This window comes from Strix aluco, chromosome 4, assembly GCF_031877795.1.
Source record: "Strix aluco isolate bStrAlu1 chromosome 4, bStrAlu1.hap1, whole genome shotgun sequence".
In the NCBI taxonomy this organism is placed as follows: domain Eukaryota; kingdom Metazoa; phylum Chordata; class Aves; order Strigiformes; family Strigidae; genus Strix; species Strix aluco.
Genome location: NC_133934.1, coordinates 51,812,198 through 51,833,571, shown reverse-complemented (window position 1 = coordinate 51,833,571; position 21,374 = coordinate 51,812,198). Strand labels below are relative to the sequence as shown.

General features: G+C 37.9%; 1 protein-coding gene across 5 annotated transcripts in view; it reads right to left on the bottom strand.

Annotated features, from left to right (window-relative positions):
- The window catches only part of CCSER1 (coiled-coil serine rich protein 1), a 728,043-nt gene that overhangs the window by 592,259 nt on the left and 114,410 nt on the right, over window positions 1-21,374 (bottom strand). For all 5 annotated transcript variants that reach the window (XM_074823100.1, XM_074823102.1, XM_074823101.1 and 2 more), the window contains exon 4: window positions 1,701-1,791. In XM_074823100.1, the coding sequence (XP_074679201.1) occupies window positions 1,701-1,791 (91 nt within the window). The remainder of the gene's footprint in view (window positions 1-1,700; window positions 1,792-21,374) is intronic.

Below are 21,374 nucleotides of genomic sequence, written 5' to 3'. Positions count from 1 at the left end.
ACAAATAGTCACAGTAGTGTTGATAGCTTTGACTTCCAGAAGAGATCTTTCTGTTTTAAAAGCATCTCATTTGCTCTGGATGATGAGCCAAGAGCAGAAAGATTATGTGTCATATCACATCTCCATCTTAATTACTTTTCTATCAAATATAATGTCATTTAGACATTATGATCTTAGCTGTTCCAGAAGCTGCTCCAAATCTTTATAATAATATACTGGACATAACTTTTCCATCACTGTTAACTCAGTGCTTTATAAATATAAAAAAGAAGGAAAACACAGGTGAGGCTAAGAGCAACATGTTAGGGAAGTTTATTTATGGAAAGTTATTCTGCCAGTTAATGTGTTTCCAACAAGTCCAGGGAATGAACAAGTCTAAAACACTATGATTTCTTATAAAATGTAATGCTTGTTTTTGAAGCTTTTTGACCCCACATTTCTTCACCCATGAGCTGACTTTCTGTAACCAGTAATAGAGTTATTCAGTACTGGCTAGAAAGGGCCTTTTCTGTGCAGTTAATTTGTTGCATCCTAGCTTCCAGTAATTTAGGACATTATGATCACGCACATATTGCTGCTACAACCTTCCATACTCTCTACTTTGCTCTCTACCAAATAAAATGGAACAGATGTTTTATCCTACAAGTGGATATGCAAAAAGACTTTAAAAGTACAATATAATGGTTAAATAGAATTATCATAGAGATAATTCAGATAACTCAAAAATATGCACAGAATTATCATACACAGAACATTTGAAACGAGCATAATTCAAGCAGTTTGTGGATTAAAGGAGGGACCAGAACTGAAGATGGTGCACACCGACAGGCACATGTCTCATGAACACTACTTCCACACAAGTGTGCATCAATGCACACTATAGTTACCTACGTCAGTGGATGAAGAAAGAGGGGTCAGAAAACAGCAGGTAAAAGAGAGGGTGAAAATTACTCCTGCTTAAAAGCATATCACTGCCATAACAGAGCATCACAACAGAGTACAGACTCAGAGCTCTATCTGTTATCAAGTACAAATCTCACATACATTTTAAGTCTCTCCAAACCCTGTGGAGTTAGCAGGACTTTCTTCCCGTTCATGGACTAGGCCTACACTGTCCCACCATCACAGCCAAAGGAAATGCCGGATTCCCCACTGCAGGTGCCATGACTTACCAAGACCTTATATAATCCTATTATAAAATCATTCTGAACACACCATGAGTTGACCTTGGTTACTGCTATTAATCAAGGCAGTGCCACAGTGCCTTAACCAACCATGAGAGAAAGGATTAAGTTACACTCATGTCTCACGTCAAACCCTTTTTATTTGAAGCATATTATTCAGGCACACACAAGATGGTATCACAATTATTTCAGCAGTGGTCTTTTTCGTAACTGCCTGGGGTAGGCAGCAGTCATTTTAAGTATCTAGAAAATCAGATGGGTCTTGTCCTTGGGGCTGGAATTCTTCTGTAGCTGTAAAAATCACTTCCATTTCATAACTGACCATATGAAGTCCAAATGCACTATAAAGAGTATCTTTCTGTTAAATGGCAAACGCATTTAGAAACAACACTACTAAATGCATACTGCTTTTCCCCTTCCAAGAAAATTACTTTTTTATTTCCAAGTAATTGAATACATTTATATTTCTAGAATCATAATGCCTTGCTGAAGATATTCAATATTTATCTGACTTACCAGAACGATGGTGATGTTCTTCTAGGAACTCCAAGTCAAGCATTAGGTCATCTTCATCCAACTCACAGGAACCCAAGTTATTCAAAACATCCTAATATATATTTAAAAACAAAACAAAACAAAAAAAAGGCATCATTTAGACAGATGTGTTAACCAAACTGTTCTGCACAAAATAATAAGCAATCAGATCTGGGAAATATGTTTAAGCAGGAGCTACAGAAAATTTTTCTACTAACATTGGACCAGTGAAAAATTGTATGAAACAACTGTCTGACTAGAAATGTATCCATCACCATTTGTTGTTTTTACAGGATCTCGAATATTTAACAAAAGAAACCCCGAAGTACAAGTAATACCATCTATATAACTCTGGGTTTTTGTACTGTTGAATGATGGGTTTGTGTCTTTCAAAGTTTAATCATAACTTTTTATGAAGCATAAAAATGTTATTTTTAGCACAACATAAAAGTATCAGTACTTGTTTTTCATTAAATTTTGGAATTCTAAGCACTGCCTGCCCTTACCAATATACTCTGAAGAGAGATTTACTGTTCTATTTATCCAAGGGATAGAGACACACAAATTTAGGATAAATGGGAAATTCGGGCATGAATGATCAATTTATGAATTTTGAAATATTAAGGTGGGTGGCAAAGGCTTACACAGACAAAGAAAGCCTGACTAAATGTGGTTGCTTAAGTCCCCATTCCCTTTTTGTGATTCAATTTGTTTTCCAAGTTTTAACTACAGACAGATAAGGCAGGTTTATACAATACATCCTCTGGAAAGTCAAAAAGGGGTGGGGGGGGTTACAGTCAAAAGAGAGCAAAGTAGTAGCTCTTTGCACTATGTTTTTCCCTACAGGATTAGCTTCTTAAAAGATAAAATGACTACTTATGTCTCAGGTAGACATCTTTACTCTGTAAACTCTGAGTACAGCAATATCACTATTTAGGCTTCATTTGGGGTATTGAAATGGTGTTCAACTCAGTCTTTGCAAAGCCCTGCCTGGACAACCAGTGCCTGCAGCCAAACACAGGAACGACAGTCAGTCTTGGAAGAGACGCACTGCCAATGGGGTACAGAGCTGCATGCAGGGAGCCCCAGCTGAAGAAAGCCTCTCCTCTCTGCCATCCAGGGAGAAACAGCAGCATGAAGAAGGCAACCCACACTGGGACAGTTCACTTCTTTTTTTGTACCCTTTCCTACACTCACCACAGGCAACTTTGGAAAATGAGGCAATAAGGTAATTTTTTTCTCTAGCCCCTACATATAACAACATATAACATATAACAACATATAACAACATAAAGTTGCTATAGTCAATGTATTAAAAGATATATTCATTCTCCATTTTCTTTCCATGTGTACTTCATTCTATAGTCATTTTTTTTTGACCTGATAATGTAAGTCACCAACATCTAATCAAAGATAATTCACGCATTCTCCAGCTGGCATTTTGTCTGCAAATCTACAAGTGATATTGAAACAGGCTTAATTCTTCAGTCCATTCACATGCAAAAAAAGTCAGTAGATCCTGCATGAGATGCTGGCACCCCACACATCTCACATGCTCCCAGAAGAAATGTAACCCAGAGAACACGGGAATTCTGTGTAAAAGACAACAGGTGATCATCCCAAAGTATTGAGCTGTCTGTGAGGTATAGCAATCTGCTGTACAGAAAGTAGATAAATATAACAGTAGTATACATTAAACTAGCAAAAGCTCTCCCTGGCTTCAGTTCCAATCAGATTTTTTAATGTTCCTTCTGATTCTTTGAAGAATCACCCACCCCTACTAGCTAACCATTCTTGTTCACACCCACAACTTATACTTATTCAACCCTTTTGTGTAATTATTTCTTCAAATTCTATTTTCTACTCTTTCACAAACAACATGCAGGCAACACAAGGACTTTTTCTTGTATTCTTTCCCTGACTTACCACAAACACAAGAAAACCTCTTCTGAGATACAGAACCCACTGCTAATGCTGTCACTATACTTACAGATGCCACACACAGAAAGTGACAATTGTCAAGTCCAGAGACCTCCACACAAGCAGTGAGCAGCATTGTACAGAAAGAAAATACACATCACATGAACATTAGAGTGACATCAAATACATATCATCTTATTCCCTGTATCTTAACTCGAAGAGCACCTGACAAGCCTTCGTCATCGTGACTGTTTCTTTCCCTCATGCTGACAAAATGTAGATGTTCAATAATCAAGTTATTTATTACTATACAGTAAAAAAGCATAAAAATAAAACATGAAAATGCAATATGCAGATGCATTCTATCAGGTACCTGATGCTTACATAGACACAAACTTCTCTAGTCCGGATATGCCTGAACACTTAAACGAAACTAAAACTGGTTTACTAAAAATTTTTAAAGAAAATGTGTGCTGTATTAAATGCAAGTGGGAGAACGCACATTGTTCAGTGTTAGAGATAACCTAAATCTTAAATAACTTTTGAATCACCATTGGAGCTAGTGAAACACTGAAGATTGAAAATCTCATTTAGGGCTTATGTGTATTCTTCAATACCTCAATATCTTTCAAAATAGTAGCAGTAAGACACTTCTAAGATTTATTCTCTGTTCTTTTTCACAAATTCCAAGAGTACTGCCTGGTATGACTGAAGTATCTTCAGTCCAACTGTTATTACCAGCTGTATTTCAGATGGAGAATCAATGATTATGGCAAATTAAGAGCAGATGAACATAAGGAAATGAAGTCCAAACAAAGGAACAGTTTGGGGGTTTTTACTCCCTTTTTAAATTTAGACACTATTATGCACTCGAGCTTGATCAAATGGTATATTAAACTACTCAGAGAATGTACAACACACCTAGTTTATATACGATTTTATTAAATGCAAGAAAAGCATTTTGGTGACAAAGTCCAGAAGAACAAACCCTGAAATTTTTAAGCAACACCTAAAAGGTTTTCATGCCACTAGAGGCAAAAGGTAAAAAGGTTGAAGTACACAGGTTTGTTCTTTACCTTAAAATTGTCATGTACATTACAGTTGACTAACTGAACCCATACCGATATTCATGCTAAGCATCCTCTGATGAGCCATACCGATAGTAATGAGCATGACAGAGCATCTCCGACATCTTGTGCAGTAACTTACATGTGGTCTGAAATCTTGGGAGACTTCCTGCAAAAACATAGTGATTCACAGCCTTCATCAAAAAACAGATTCTATTTGACTGGGAAAAAACAAACACAACCAAATAGAACCACAGTTTTCTAAACTGAAGAAACTCCACCAGGTAAGATGGACCAAAAGGAAAAAATTTTGTATACAACTCTCCACCTAAAATATTATTGTTTTTCAGTCAGGTCTTCGCTTCCAATAACCTTCAGAGTGGAGGCAAACCATGCTCCGTCTATCCTCTCTGTCCTGAGAGGCTGATTTGCACCCTGCTCCTCACAGCAACATCTCTGCTAGTCCACCTGAGCTGAGAGCTCCCAGCCACCTTCCCAATGCACCTGCAACCCCCTCACCTTCCCTTTCCTACAGCCTCTTCAACTGCACCAACAAAGTAGGCAAGATAAAGCGACAATGAAAAGCTCTCACAAGTTTATTCTTCTCAGAAGTACCTCCACCAGGGAAACAGTCTCACCCTTTCCCCAGGAGTTCACTTGTTGTTTATTAAGGAGACAAATCACAGAACTGAGAATAAACAAATTAAAGCAGCTTCTGTCCGTCAGGGTGTACTGGGTCTGGCTGAGCCGGAATTGGTTTTCCCCTATAGCAGCCCTCATGGTGCTGTGTTTTATGCTGGGAGCTGGCAGGGTGTTGATAGCACACTGGTGTTGTGGCTACTGCTGAGTAGTGCTTACACAGCACCAAGGCTCTTTCCAACATTTTCCCCCCCACAGTGGGACGGGGTGGGCAAGATCTTGGGAGGGGACACAACCAGGACAGCTGACCCGAACTGACCAAAGGGATATTCCATACCATATGACGTCTGCTCAGTATAAAGCTGGGAGAAAGGAGGAAGGGGGTGGGGTCACCCTTGGTCCTCCGAGGCAACCACTACGCGTATCAGAGCCCTGCTTCCTGAGAAGGCCCGACATCGCCTGTTCACGGGAAGTAGAGAATAAATCTGTTTTCTTTTTTTTGCTTCTGCGCACGGACCTTTGCTTTGCTTTGCTTATATTAAAACTGCTTTTGTTTTACCCACAAGGGTTGGGGTTTTTTTCCTATCTTATTTTCTTTCCACTCTTTGCCCTGTTGAGAAAAAAGGGGGAAGGGGGTGGGGGGGGAAAGTGATAGAGCGACTTGGTGGGTACCTGGCATTTAGCCAAGGTCAAACCACCACACAGGGCAAGAATGAGGGTTTGGCAGAGAGAGCTGTTCTACCTGACAGGGGTGTCAATCATGTTAGTCCAGCTGCTTCCCTGCTTTCATCGCCCACCTCTGCAGGTGGAGTCCTTCCACAGACAGAAAACAGAAACAAACTCATGAATGCATAAAAGCACACCCAAACAGAGAGCGTTACTTTCCCAGGGCTGTCCTGAGTAATATTTTCTGAAAAAAAAAAAATTAGAAAATATAATAAGAGAAAAGGGCTCCTAGAATGACCTGCCTAATGCCACAGAACAGCTCAGTGGTAGCACTGAGTGCACACCGAAGTCCTCCACCCCTGTGCCTCCTCGTCAGGATTCATTACTCCCTTGCTGCTATAACAACTAGATTCTGTGATTCTGTAATTTTAATTTCTTTTAAAGTTTAATATCTCTTGACCCTTTCTGCATTCTCCCCCTCACCACTGCTGCTGCATTCTTTCAAAAACTAAAATTTTAAAAAATTTACAAAAATTTAAAAAAAAATATTAATTTTTTAAAAAATAAAATAGAGAGATATCAAGCCCTAAAGAGCATTCAAAGTGAATAGTTTCAAGGCTTTGCTACATACAGAAAAAGAAATGAATGTTTCCATCAAGGTCCCAAGGAAACATTTGTTGTCTATTTATGGTGGCATACCTTTTATTTATTCCAGAAGGCAAACCATTTAGTTAAGGCAGAAGCTCTGCAGCCAAAACCTCTTTACTGACTTTGTAATAGCCCCTTAGAAGCCTTAAGACATATTTCCTACTTCTGGTGTCTGCTTGATTTCTACCACCGTTTTGCCTTTATAATGGACGTGAAACATGACAGTCCTTTTTTCTTCCAGCTGATCTGGAAGTTGATCATAACCTGTGAGAGGAATATGTGAACAGACTTACTTAGTCGATCATTTGCCCACATCTCTCGTTTTTTCCTGGCCAAGACAGGCTGCAGTTCCAGTTTACCTACCACTCTTTCCACCTTTGACTTGGTGAACTACCACTGTTATTTAAACAAGTTTCTATTTAAACAAGAGTTTAACAGTAATATTTTAAATGCTACTAATTCAGAATAAAAAAACCCATAATTTGTACAACAGTTCAGGCTGCTTTTGGTAACTGATAATGGCTGTAGCAGAACAGAATGCTAATCGAAGAATATTTCAAGGCATCAGTAACTTCTCAGTAACAATTTTCATATTTAAAATTCTTTCAGCAACAACAAGAAGTATGAACTGCTAGTTTTCATCCAACAGCTAGGTATCTCACTCAAAGCTCACTGAACTCAATGGTACTCAATTTAGTTGTGACTGGGCCCAGATGTTCTTAATATTCTTAAGAAATATGACCTAAGAATTGTTTTATTATCTAAAGATACACAATGATTTGGCATGGATATAGTTCAGAGACAGCTGAAATGTTACAGGGATACGGATGTACTAGACATACAGTTCCTCCCACCCAGAAGGTGTGCATCTGGATAGTAAGTTTACTCAGGGTTGCTGAAGGGGGCTTCCTTCCTACCTTAGTTCCCTCCCTATCTCCATCTTTCTCTCTTCCCAGCTTCCCTTCAGTCCTCTTCCAGAATAGTCAGGTATTTAATTATTTTTAGACCTGTTCCAGCTCAGAGTCTACAACACTTAAAATCAGCTGGAATAAATAAAAGCAGCTTTAGTAGTAAATACATATAAAGTGGCCAACATACCATGTCTCATCTACTATTAGGCTTAATCAAACAACAAAAAGTAAATAACATTTATTTAGGAAGCCCCCTCTACTATGTGGCTTTTTTAATTATTATTCCAAATAACCAACTTACGCATATGAATACCTGGTGAAATTACTGCTTACAGACTTATAGTATTCTCCTCTAAAAATTTACAACTCTGGTATTCAAAAATGACAATAAAACATACATATGAATATACAAATACATTAAAGCATATTATTTTGTTAAGCAGTGCAATTCAATTCCAAAATAGACCTAGCAAAATTGTATCAACTGCACAATATATATAAATAAAGAGGGTAAATCCATGTAGAATTCAATATTTACAAGTAATATGCAAAGTCAAGATGAATAATTTGGTTTAGGTGGCAAAATCTGTCCATTTAAAACAGCAATCAATAGCACCAATCAAAAGATTCATTTCTTGATGTTTTCACACATTTTTCATCTAGATTTCATGCTCCCATACCATTGAAATAATAAAGTAACCACAAGGTCCTGAAGGCAGCACACACAGGTTCTCTGTCATTACCAGCATCTCTGGAGAGTTGTATATATTATTTTTTAATTTTATTCAATTAACATGCAGTCCCTAGTCCATATGATGTTCAGAGACTCCTGTTTCTTTTTCATTTTCTACGCTGGTATCTTGAGGGAGATTCAGCCCTGACAAATTTTGCTTTCCTGAGCAAGGGGATGCAGAAATTTTTTCTGACCAGTGCATTTGTATATCCACACACAGGTTGCCACTGGAGCCTGGCATTTTCCAGTGCTTTTCAGGGTTCTTTTACACAGGTGGCCAAGATTTCCATTTCATTACATTATAGTGATACTGCAACAAAATCTTGACTACTGCTTGGAGATTGTTCAAGACCTTTGAGAACTTGAAGTCCAGTAAGCAACTTAATGAAGCTACAACACTGAAGCACTGACATGTTTGCAATTACTCAGTTCATAAACATTGCTGTCAGACATATATGGCTGAAGATCGTATTCACAGAAGTCACTGAAAGTTAACTCGGGTTATACATACATTGATATGACCTTACTATTGTGAACTTGAACATATTGACTACATTTTAACTTTAATGTATCTTTTGATCAAGCTTTGCACCTGTGCTCAGCAAACACACTATTTTTCCTGGAAAGCTTTTTGTCCCTGTGCTTCCTCTGATGCGTGTCTATGCAAAATACGTGCCAGTGCTGCAATTCAAACTGAGCAGATGAGCTTTGGTCACAGGCCTCCCTCTTTGAAACGCTGTTCTTCATCATCACCTATGTTGTATACAGATGCATTTCTCCTCAAGAATCGGTAATCACTGACACTTTAGACTGTATCAGGAAAGCCCTAAAAAATCCAGGGAAATAATTTTTTGAAGCTTTTTTCCACTGACATAACAGCCCATGTCTCATTTGCATAAGTGATTTTGTGGCAGTCACTAGATTTTCAGACATTTTTAGAACTACAAGAATAAAATTTTAAAAACTCACTTTTCAAAAAAATGCTTTGGGTTCTGTTTTGTTTTCCTTTCACCCCATGTTGGCCTCTAGACATCTTTCTGATCATCTTCCTCCGTGTTACTGTTCTTAACTACTTTCTGAATACAGATTTTCATATCTTATTGGTGTTTTGGGGCGGGGTTTTCAAAATATAACGTTTTAGTGTTCATCCCTCCCCACTGAAATTATGTACTAAATGTGGTTTATAAAATCCCTCTCAGAGAAAAACAGTCCAGTATTGCATGTATAACAGTATGTTATCATTTAACATTACAGATTGCTTTTATCCTTCACTATAGAAATGTAAGTGGGGGGCTATTCGAGATCAATGTTTTTGCAAGAGTACATAGAAAACACACTCTAGGGAGAATAATTCAATTCTTTTGCAAAGTCATATGTGTGACAATTCACCTGTATCTACTCAGGGTCACTGCATATCTGATGCTGGAAAAGATCAGAATTAAATACTTATTTCAAGTCTGAAAGTATTTCTAGAGATTGCCAAAAGATAGTACTTCATCAAAATTGTATTCAGCAAAGGAACATGGCATACAATCAGCATAAGAATGAAAACTGAGATATACTCAAGGAAAAAGAAAGACCTTGAGCTATTTAAAGTAATGTTAACTCCTAGAACCGTACCTGAATAATTCATGGACATAATGAAGTATTTCCCCTTCTGCACTCTCCCACACACTTCAAAGGGAAAATGAAAGTACACAAAACCCAGCAAACAGAAAAACCTTTAAAAACACAGAATCCCTGCCAACAGCCTAAAAACCTCTGTATCAGATATAAAGCTTATGGATGCCTTTCATATAACAAGAGCAGCTTAAAAGAGTTCTTTTTTTCCTGAATAGCACCACCCAAAAAGCCTATTATTCCCTACTTGAATAAATGAGGGACTTCAGAAAGGAAAAAAATAAATCTTGTAACGTTTGGTAAGAACATTTTCTGTAGGTAACGTGTGGAAATCCATTCATATTATAAATTAATGTGCCCTTAAGAACCAAAGACAGAAAATTATAAGTGGGGGGAACTGTCTAACTATAGAGCTCAGACCCATCATACTATTCTTCAAAATATTTTTTGCATGCACGCTTTCGGCTGTGTAAGGAAAGCACAGTATTTTCCATCCTATTGTTTCTGCCCTTTCGATTCTCTTTGTGCATTAAATCAATGTCTGCAATGATGCTCCTTTTGCCTGAGTGATTATAACTAATGGACTCTCGTAATAGGTCTCAGTTTGCACTCACCCACACAGGGCTCATTCTGCCACAGTATGGTCGGCTCTCTGAAGCCACAGAAGTGTAACACTGCAAAGCCCAAGCACCACTGATGGCAGGAACAGAAGTTGACCGTGCTCCTGTTCGGCCACAGTGTCAGCCAGGATCAGACGACAGGGAGGAGTGGCACCTACCTTCAGAAGTTCACTGGCAAAAGCATTCGAGCAAATATTGTGTTGATGTATTGCACCAATGTTCACTCCCTCCATGTTAATCAGCTTTTTATCATTGGGACAGCATGCATAGGGATCATATGGTGGGTACTTTGACATCCAGAAGTCACTAGCCCACCTCCCACTGCAAACCGGCAAGGGCTTCTCTTCCTACATAGCAGCTGTAGATGCTGCCAGATGGTCTTGCATACATCTACTGCTGTTTAGTCATTCAAACACTACAATACTGGTGAGGGTAACATGCAGCTGAAAGCCACGGGTTGGCAGCACTGATCACAGCGCAATAGTGTAACCTGCCTCTAAGAAAGCACCTGTGAGTGCCAACAGAGTCACCTTTGCAGGAGTAACCAAAGCCATACTTAGTATTTGCTTGTCTTGAACTCATATATATGCACACTAAAATGGAGGGGCCAGTGTTTTTGTAACGCAGCAATGCCACTAATAGTGTAACCTGTAACAACATACAAGTACTTATAATACGGCTAAGCAGAGGTATACAAATAACATGCAACTCCAAAAACTCAAACAGAGAATGGTGGCATACTTGCACAAACAATGTACTGGAAAACACACAAGAAAAAAACAAAACAAACAAACAAAAAAAAAAAGGTAAGATGACAACAAAGGTGGTATAACAGGCAGGAAAGGTGTGTGATAGAACCAGAATTAGTCCTGGTCCCAAAAATATGATGACCTGTAGCAGAGGCAGATAGGGTCCCCTCCCTTTCCTTTTGGGGAAGAGGCTGAGAAGCACAAAACTACCAAGGATATGTGAGCACAGATGGGGAAGGAAGAAGCAGCACACTGTGGCTCCAGTTTCCAACACCTGACAGCGCAGGAGCCTGGCCCCACCAGCTTCAGTGAGGGCAACAGCAAGGCCAATCACCATCACTGGTACGCACACCTCAGCAAAACTGGCCTGCCTTGTTTGTCAGTCTGCTCAACAGCCCCATCGCAGCCATCTTTAATTCCTACACTTACATGCACATACGTGTGTGTGCATGCACTCACTTGCAACACAAAGGGCAGCTGCACAGACAAACAGCTTTCAGAGTGCTGGAAGGTAACAGGCATTTAAGATTTAGCATACTCTGTGCATCTATTAAAGTATTCTAATAAATCCAGGTTCACGTCAACCCTAGATAAGGATCAGCTCTTGACAAAGCTGATGAAGACAGCAATCATTTAACCTTGAATTCACTATCTAGCAAAAGAATATCAAAGTAAAAGCCACATTTAAAAAGTGTACAAGCTTGTGTGCACCAGAAAGCTTGAGATTTCCAACTGTGAATAAAAGAAAAAAAAAAATCATTTCAGATAGAGAGACATTTTGCTGACTGTTTGCTGTTCTTACAAATAATTCTAGAATGCTCAGATTCACTTCGGTTGTAAACAGAATCAAGACAATTGGATTTTCTGTGTTCAAAAGAAAAAGGTGCATGTTTTTCATACATCAATCTATAATTTCATTAAGAGATTCCTAGAAAAAAAATTCTTCTGTTAAGAAAATATGAAAATACAGTCAAAGAAATGCAATAGAGCTTAAAATGACCAAATAAAGCCTCCTTTAATAGATTTTTTTTTTCCCTCCCTCATACACACATATGCTTTCCTCCCAGCAGAGGGATACATCTGCAACACATAATTTGCTTTGTGGATTAGTTAATGTTTTTACAGCTTTTGTAATAGGCAAAGCGCTATACAAGCATTCTAGTGCAGTCATTATCATCATATAGCTTTGGGAAAATTTTCACATCTCATGTGCCAGATTTTTCTGCCAAACACAGAAAAAGCTCCTTGAATATCTCTACCCTGCATGTATATAGGATATAATTTAGATCACTCTGTGAAGTTTATTTGCATATACCTTAGAGATGTGAGTACAACAGGTTATTCAACACATGGATTGGTCAGGTAAATTTTTCCAATATCACTCAAGTTAAACGTAACTTATGGCTAAACCTTTTGGCAATTGAAATTTTGGCAACTAGAAACTACTGGCTGTGTCCTGACAGCCCCCAAGTCAGTACTTCAACCAACATCTAAAGGGTCAAAAATTGCTTTATGACACCTAATCAATCTTCAATTTCATTTTTGCCTTTTCTTGGCCAGTAGCACACAGAGAGGGGAAAGGGGGAAAAAAAAAAAAAAAAAAAAAAAAAAGGTGAGAACCTGGCTGCCAAAAAAAGAAACATTTAAATTCAGGGGATACAAGAGGGAGAACCTTAGCATTTATAATCTTGATAAACCACTACCACTCCTTAAGTGGCAAACCATGCCAATCTCTTTAAAGAGTATTATTCTTCTGACAAACCACATCAGAACAATTCTCCCTCTTCCACCACCCAGCACCAGCCACACTCATCTGGCAGAAACAGCTGAATTCAAGCCCCGTTTCCTAAAACAGGACTAACATTGCTTAGCATGTGTTTTCAGTATTTCTGAAAAGCAATGAAGGAAAAGATACATGTATGGTACCAAGCTCAAGACCTGATTGATTCTTCTTGCAAGTGACCTCTCCCCAAAATGTCCCAGTTCTAGTTGTATCATCTATACTGTTGGTGTCAGTACTTTTGGATGCCAAATGAAGTCTATTTTATGACTTAAGCATTATTTTATTTCTAAGAAAAGACTAAGAATTTGCTACATATGAAAAACTCAAAACTCTCCTAGACATATTAAATAAATATTTTTGTCTAGTGACCGAAAAAATTAATACTTTTTCCCTCCCAATATTATTATAAGCCAAATGAAGCCTGAACCTTTGTTTCTAATTCTAACTGGTTGCCTGTAATAAGTCACTAAAAAGTGAGCCCTGTAAATGAAACCAAGAGTGACCCTTTACTATAGCATCGTTAATGCAGTATCATAATAGATATGCTATTGCTAATATTATTTGAATTCTTTCTGTTTCCATGGTAACTTTGGCCTACGGCTGCTCTGGTAAACAGGGGTTTAAGACATTCTTTCAGAAAGGCTCTTCTCAAATGTTATTTTTCCCCATTTTCTTCGTTTTGTTCTTTTTTTTGAAAAAAAACTGTAATGGCAACTACTGGTCCAGAAGATAGGGGTTTTTTATTATTGCAGTTGAATGGGCAGTGAATTGGGAACTTGAGGAAGCAAGGCAACCTGTAACAAGCTTTGACTAACATCAGCAGTACAAAATACAATATTCCATCCTGGAGAGGTATCTAAATCTCACAGAGACTGAGAAACAACAATCCCTTGCTGGAAATTCTGTAATGCATACATTTTACAGGCTTTGTTACTTCTCCTCTGTATTTTCAAAGCTTTTTGATGCTTAAAATGACTCTTTCAGTATCCACATGTGCATTTTCTTCTAACAAATATTTAGACCCTAAACATCAGAATGAAAGAACAGCATGAATAGCTATGGAAGAGTGACCGATTCTTTCCTATGACTTACACAGGTGCTTAAACTGAACAGAAAAATTTGGTTTGCCAGACATGCCCAGCTTAAGAAGAGAACACTATACCGGTGTCAGAGGTCACCTGGCTTTTACATCCGAATTCAGAGATGACCAAACCTGTACATTCAGCTACTAGTCACCTTGTCAGCCACAAGCAGGGATAACCACAGAATCTGGTTGTATCACATCATTTGTGCCCTCCCCCCGCAAAAAACTCTGTTGATGAGGTCAGTATGCTATTAAGGGGACGATCTCCTTGTAGGAGCAAAGTGGAAATATCTGAGAACAGGACACTGCTTGAACTAAGGCCAGGGCAGATATTTAGGCTATTCCTTAAACTTTTGGGTACCCCTGTCTGTTCAGCCTACCCCAACAAGTTTTATTACTGCTTCAGAGCCCAAAGAAACAGCTAAGGATGATTCTCTTTGTAAGACAATGAATTCATACTCCATTTTCAGTACAATATACCCTTAATAATGTTAATTGCATCTTAAACTGCTACTTGCCAGCAGAACATCCAATCCTTCAATGATTTCCTAGAGTCAATATAGTTGTTTATAAATCGGACTGATGTCAGGTTTATCAGATCAGGAAAATGTTATTGCTGATGCATTCTAACCAGTGAAATGTTAGAGACAATAATGTTACATATATTATATATACATATATATGGAGCCCAAATAATGTTACATACATATCATAGAGACAGGATCAGTGTCTGGTTCTTCAGAAGAAAACAGTATTCTAAAAACCTATGCACTGAATTTGTCACAAAGCGAACCTCAAAATCTCTTGTTCACTTGGCTTACAGGTCTTTTACCCACAATTCTGTTCCCATTTATTTCTGTTCTCTGTGTGGCTTTGCAGCTTAAATGGCATCCGCAATATTTCTTTGATGCTTCCCATTCTTCCTATAAATTTAACAGAAATAATGTGCATATAATAAAGAATAGCAAAGACATAGTGTATTTTTGTTTAAAAGGGCAATGAAAATAAGCACTCAATCGGCAACTTACTTGGTTAAAGGCTCTCTGGTTTGCCATTAAATATCATGTATCTAGTCACAGAATTCTTCATCCTGAGAACATGAAAAGTCTGCTATTTGAACAAGCAGGGATGAGTAGCTTATTACACTGACAAGTTAGACATCAGACCTGAGACTGTCAGGAAAGACTTAGCTCTGCTAGAAAACACTCCAAAGACCTTTTTCACTAATCAACATTTATGCATCTTCAGTATAGAGAGCAATTGAAACTCTTTGAGGTCACGGTGACACTGTCAGAAACTGTCTCAAATCCTTACCAAAAAAGACTGTCATTATAATGATTTTCACTTGCCATTAATTCCCAGCTGCCTAATTTAGTAGGGTAGAAAGCAGTCTCCCTAGTACTAATTGGAATAAATTTTTAATTTAATAGTCTAATGTGCTCCAGTTTTGGGGTTTTTTTTTCCTTTCAGCGAATCAATGCTCTCATTTGTTAACAGATCAGTGCTCAGGGCATACTGTTAAGAGGCCTAAAATAAGATAGCCTCTTGGTCAAAAGTCTAGGTTTAAAAAGAATCAGCAATACACACATCACAGGGTAGATTTCTTTAGTACAGTTATGATTTTCTTTCAGAAAGATGTAAAACACAGCCTTCTGTTTTGAATAGGATAGCAACATTCATAGGTTCAGTTAAGAAAATGTTGCTGTTTCATTCCCACTCTAAACAGCCAACACCACAAAAATCCAGACTTGCTCAGTGCTAAGGACAGGTCTTTATCCCATAATTTGAATAAAATGGATTCTCATGGACTAAACTTCAGTAGGGCCATCACAATAAACTCATCTAGAGAATACTTACCACGAAATGCTATTCAGCATATAACAACACGTAAGCTTAATGCTCAAATTTATGCTAAGAACAACGTAGCTCTTAAATTAAGAAACCTGTCCCTAATGTCTATGTAGTCAGGACTTTACAGAATAAACTGAAGTACTACACAGTAAATATTTCTGTCTTAGTAATAGCAGACTGCCATTATTTTCAAATGTTTACTAGAATGAAGAAGCACTTGTACTATACTTTCCAGTTTAGTATATTAGTGAAGTTAAAATTACTTGATTTTCTCTTGTTGCCTTGATTTTCACTCAGATTCAAATCTCACTTCAGTCAACAGGTTCTAATAATGCTCTCTACAAGGATTAGCAGACATATTCACACATCCAAAATAAAGTGATTTGTTCTTTCTTGGTCAATATCCCTATTTTTAAGATGCCTTCTGTAGCTACTGTTGCTTTTAGGGTAAGATAAAAGCAAAGTACAGAGATAAAGAGGTTTTAGAAACATGCAGTAGAATCTACATAAAGATTAAATACTACTGGATGCACTGAGCAAAAGAAATCTGATCAAATATCAAAGCCCATACCTTCTACATCCTTAATTCTGTATGTATAGACTGCATTATGCCAAAAACTAGTTTTGTTTTTCCTTCTATTTACTGGAGTCATAAAGCAAATAGAGTCATTATGATAAAGCCAGCACATGTAAATGTCATTCTGGTGTTCAGTACTATGCAGTACTATTATTCCCAGCTCTGCAGTGGAAGTGCACGTGTGCTTTTATAAATGACAACTTATTAGTCTAATTTCCTAAAGAATAAGGTTTATGTCATCCCATTGTCTAAGCACAAACTTTTTCTGTTCTTTTCCCAGGAAATTTTGAACCTATTTACCAACATTAACTGAATTGAACAGAAAGGTGGCAGTCCTAAAGGCAAAACGCAGAAGCTAAGCAACAGCAGATATTTGGATGAAAGAGTGAGATTCAAGAAGTGCATCTGCTATGAGCAAAAGTGCTGTACAAACTCACACCTTACAATGGTGGGTATGAAATATCCTTTTTTCTCGACTGCAGGAAGTTTCAGCTGAACCCTACATCCTTCTTTGATACTGACATTGATCCATCTGTCCCAAAACATAAATCCCCTTGCAAGTCAGGTTTCCCTAGTTCCAGTACTCATAAAACTCATTTGCTTGCTACACAATCAAACAATGAATATTCTATGGTTACTTTTCATACACTAATTAATACAGATCAACTCAACATCTTATTGTTTTTAGGAGATAATCAGAGACAGGTGAAAATTACTCCACAGAATGAGATGGCTGCACTGCTGGGACCAGAACAGTCTTTCATTTCTGCTCCTCCCTTATTCAGCCATACCAGGCAATTGCTTAACTTTATTGTATTGTAATTTGAACAAATGCCCACCTAATGGAACTGACTAAAAAAAGAGAGATGGAGTTCTTAATTTGCCAGAGGATCTTAAACAGGTTTGTCTGTGCTGCCATACTAGCTGCTAAACCCCTTGTCTGTCCTTACAGCTCCTGAAACAATGAGTATGTACCAGTATAATCATAGGTAGCCTGCTGTTATACTAACAGAAGGCAGAGGTTTCTCTTTTTTAAATCTGTATTCATTTCAGATAGGTGAGTATCCTAAGCTGTTAGAGAACTATATACAAATTATTGTAGTCAGACATTTACTGAGTTAAAGGTTAGGTGTAAAGGCTACAGTTGTATTATTTATAAACGTGATAATTGAAACCGACTGAGGAAGAGGCAAGTTCCTTCAATACAGTCAAACGCATACAAATACAGATCAAACGCATACAAATCAGTTCATCTGCTTCAGCGGCACCCATCATCACAAACACAAAATTTCAGGATCTTCCTCCCTGCTCCGACTCCACCATTGAACAGAGTCCATTTAAAGATCAATGACCAGGTAATAAAAGGTGTAAGGAATGGTCCTACCTGAGAGATGACCAGTTAGTTATGACTTTAACCTCCTAAAACAGCTGTGCCACATAGACACAACAGCCCTGTTGCCCAACTGGCAGAGATTTAGGAGTACAAGAGTCAGACATTTGAAATTACTGGGCTAGAACACTAAAAAACAACAAAAACCACCAAAACAAACAAATCATACCCACTTACAACTATAAGCACATTGAACTAATTTCAGTTTTCATCTGTTCTTTTAGGGCATGAGAAAGGAAAAAAAAATTAAAACTTCATTTTCCTTCTACTGGTCACTACCTGGGCAGTACTTCATCACAGGTGTGATGAGCTTGCACTGCTCTCAGCTCCAGTCCTGCACTTCAGCCAGAGGCAAGCGCCCTTCTACACTACAAACAATTTGATGCTGCGTACTTCCTTCTTCAAGATGGTGATTCAGACTATCCACAGAAGAATGAACTGCAAAGATGTAATGGGTTTGTTATTTTCCTTTTGCTCAGGATACATAGGAGGCTAGCACGGCAAAATTTGACAATACAGTGTATCAATGAAAGTCTGCCATTCTGATCCCTGGGGAAATTCCAGTTCAATCTACCACAATGTACACATCAAATGTTAAAAAAAAAATCTTTGTGTGCAAAACCACGTCATACAGTGTTTTTCAGGTACCACCCATGCACAGGTCAATAACTGTTCATCTACGGGATTTTCCATGCACTATCTACAAAAGTAAAATATGACACTAAAGATTCTTGTGTCATTTATCAAATATAAAGCAGAGAAAAACTACTAACGCACACACATTTGCCATGTATAAAATAGGTCTCCAAAATTACATATTCTTATTATTTTATAAGGTTACATTAATAGACCTATGGTTTGCAGGCCATAAAAATCCAGGATTCAGGCTAATACCTTTGAATATTTGCCAGTGGAAGATATGCTTGCATTGACAGAAGTAGCATCCTTCATATGCTCCACTTACTGCATGGGTTGGGCTAAGTGTCCAAGGAAAAGTAGATTTCATGCCTTTTGGAAAAAAAGCAGGTGATAATCTCCTTTTACTCAACAACACTCAGCTTTAAAAAAGGCATTTTCAGGGGAATCGGAGCCAGTATATGATTTGCTTGGTTACACAGCTTGTGAAAGTCTTCTGACTTACTGTAACTAATATTAATCTTGTATTTTAATTTATTTGGATATGAAAGAAGATAAAAACTTGACACCTGATTGTATTTTGCTTTAATTTTTTGAGTTTGACCAAGCTATAAACTAGAAGGACTCAAACATTATACCTGAAAGGCAGCATAACCTAAAGGAACATCAGTCAAATGAGAAACTCGGAGCTTTTATATAATTTCATCACACTCTGCTTCATTACATCAGGTAATCTCTTCAACCTGAAGGTACTGTCTCCACTCCTACTCCACGTCTGTCGAGCTTATTCAAATAGTAAGTCTCTGAACAAATGACTCTGTAGGTGATTTTTTCCACTCACACTCCGCAGCAGATTCTTCAGGGAGAGCTGATCACCATCCCCATCTCTCTGCTCCATTCCTCCTCTACTTTATTGCAACCTTATGAGGACACATAGTACAAGTATTCGGTACTGAACTTCAACAAGTTACCACTAGAAGTGTTAAAATGAATTTTTTAAGGTAATTCATCTTAACAGTCTGTGATGTAAACTTTTTTGACTCAAGAGCAGTCACATCACATTTTACTTTCCCAGCCAGAAAAGGAGCCTAGTGGAATATAGAGAGCTGTAGCTGCCTCAGCCATGATAGCTTCTTCCATTTGCAGCATCTTATGCCTATGCAGAACACCAAGTGTACCTTTCAATCAATGTCTTTATGTCAGTGTTCATATACTTAAAAAACAGAAGTAGCGGTAATTTCGTGCAATAGTAAATAAAGAAAATTCACAAGATATCTTCACCTTTCTTTGCATGCTGTCATATCACATGAAATCTGTGTACAATGTCTTTCTGAAATGTGTTGAGACAATTTATAGTAAAAAGGAAACCAAAGCCTAACCTCTGTTATGCAGCAATACAGTAGGATTTTTTTTCCCTTCCCTATAGGACTTGCATTGCTACTGATCAACAACTTTGAACAACTGAATACTTCAACTCTACTATCTAAAAAGCTACAAATTTCTTTTCCAGCCTCTTAACTGCTTACAGAGGCAGAGTAAAACTGTGCTGAGCCAGCCTGTCCATTGCAGCACTCAAAGCTTTTATCTGCATCACAAGAACTGCTTAGCCTACCAGTTGCCCAGTGCATTTAGGCATCTCTTCCCCGTAGGCCACACCATACAACTTTGAAGTTGAAGCTTGGCACCTCACCCTGAAGAGCTTCAACATCAGGATTTGACTTGCCATGGTAATTTATCTGTCAGGCTTCGTAAAGAGCTGAGCAATCTCAGATACCTCCAGTCCAAAAGACAACACGCTGACACTTTCATAGATCCCTGGCTATGATAATGGCGTCATCAGAAATAAAAGCTCAGAGGCTTCCTTGTCACAGGTCTCACCTGCTAAGAAGCCAGAGCACTTCACTTGCTTTCCTCCCCACGCCTCAACACTTTTTTCTATGCTGCAGAGTGGCAGCTTCTCCTAAATGCTTCCAAAATATTATCACACTGCTATTTGTATAAAATAAGGAAAACATAATTTATGTTTTAATCAAAAGGCTTAGCTATCATACTACACAAGAAATCGAGCAGCCTTCTACTCCGATGCACAGACACATTTTACATCACCGTTCATCGTTACAAAGAAGCCTACTGCCACCGAGTGGCTAAAAGGAAAACTAAATTCTTGGTGAAATACACGTGAGTCCGCAGAAAGCCTGTAGATCCTAATTTTGATGCATTTCCCAAAAGAATGACTTTGAATTGCAGTTGGCAGTCTGTTTGTGTTAAGAAAATCAGGTAATCAAAAATTAATTTCTAAGCTCAACAATCAACAGTTATCTTCCTGGATCTCTGAAAGAGACAAATGGTGTATTGATACTGCAGCCTAATTGCCTTCAATTTTTGCCTCAGGGTTCTCTATCATAAATTTGAACTATAATGGAAAGGTATATGAATTTAAATGCTAATACTACTCAGAATGTAAGAAGTACATCACTACTGCTGTTATCAGTGGCAGACCTGATAGCTTTCTGGCATACTTTTAAATTAACTCTGTATGGCGTTCCAACCACATTCGCTGTTATACATGGATTTCAACCAAACACATGTGCTTTCTTTTCAAACTAAAAATAACAGGATGATATGGTACTGCCTTCTGCCCTTTAATACAAACTTTATATTTCAAAATTTCACTTGAAAAAAAAGCTTTTAGAAAGTGAATTTTTTTTAAAAAAAAAAATATATATGCCAAAAGGAATTTTTTAATCCTCAGAACAAGGTCT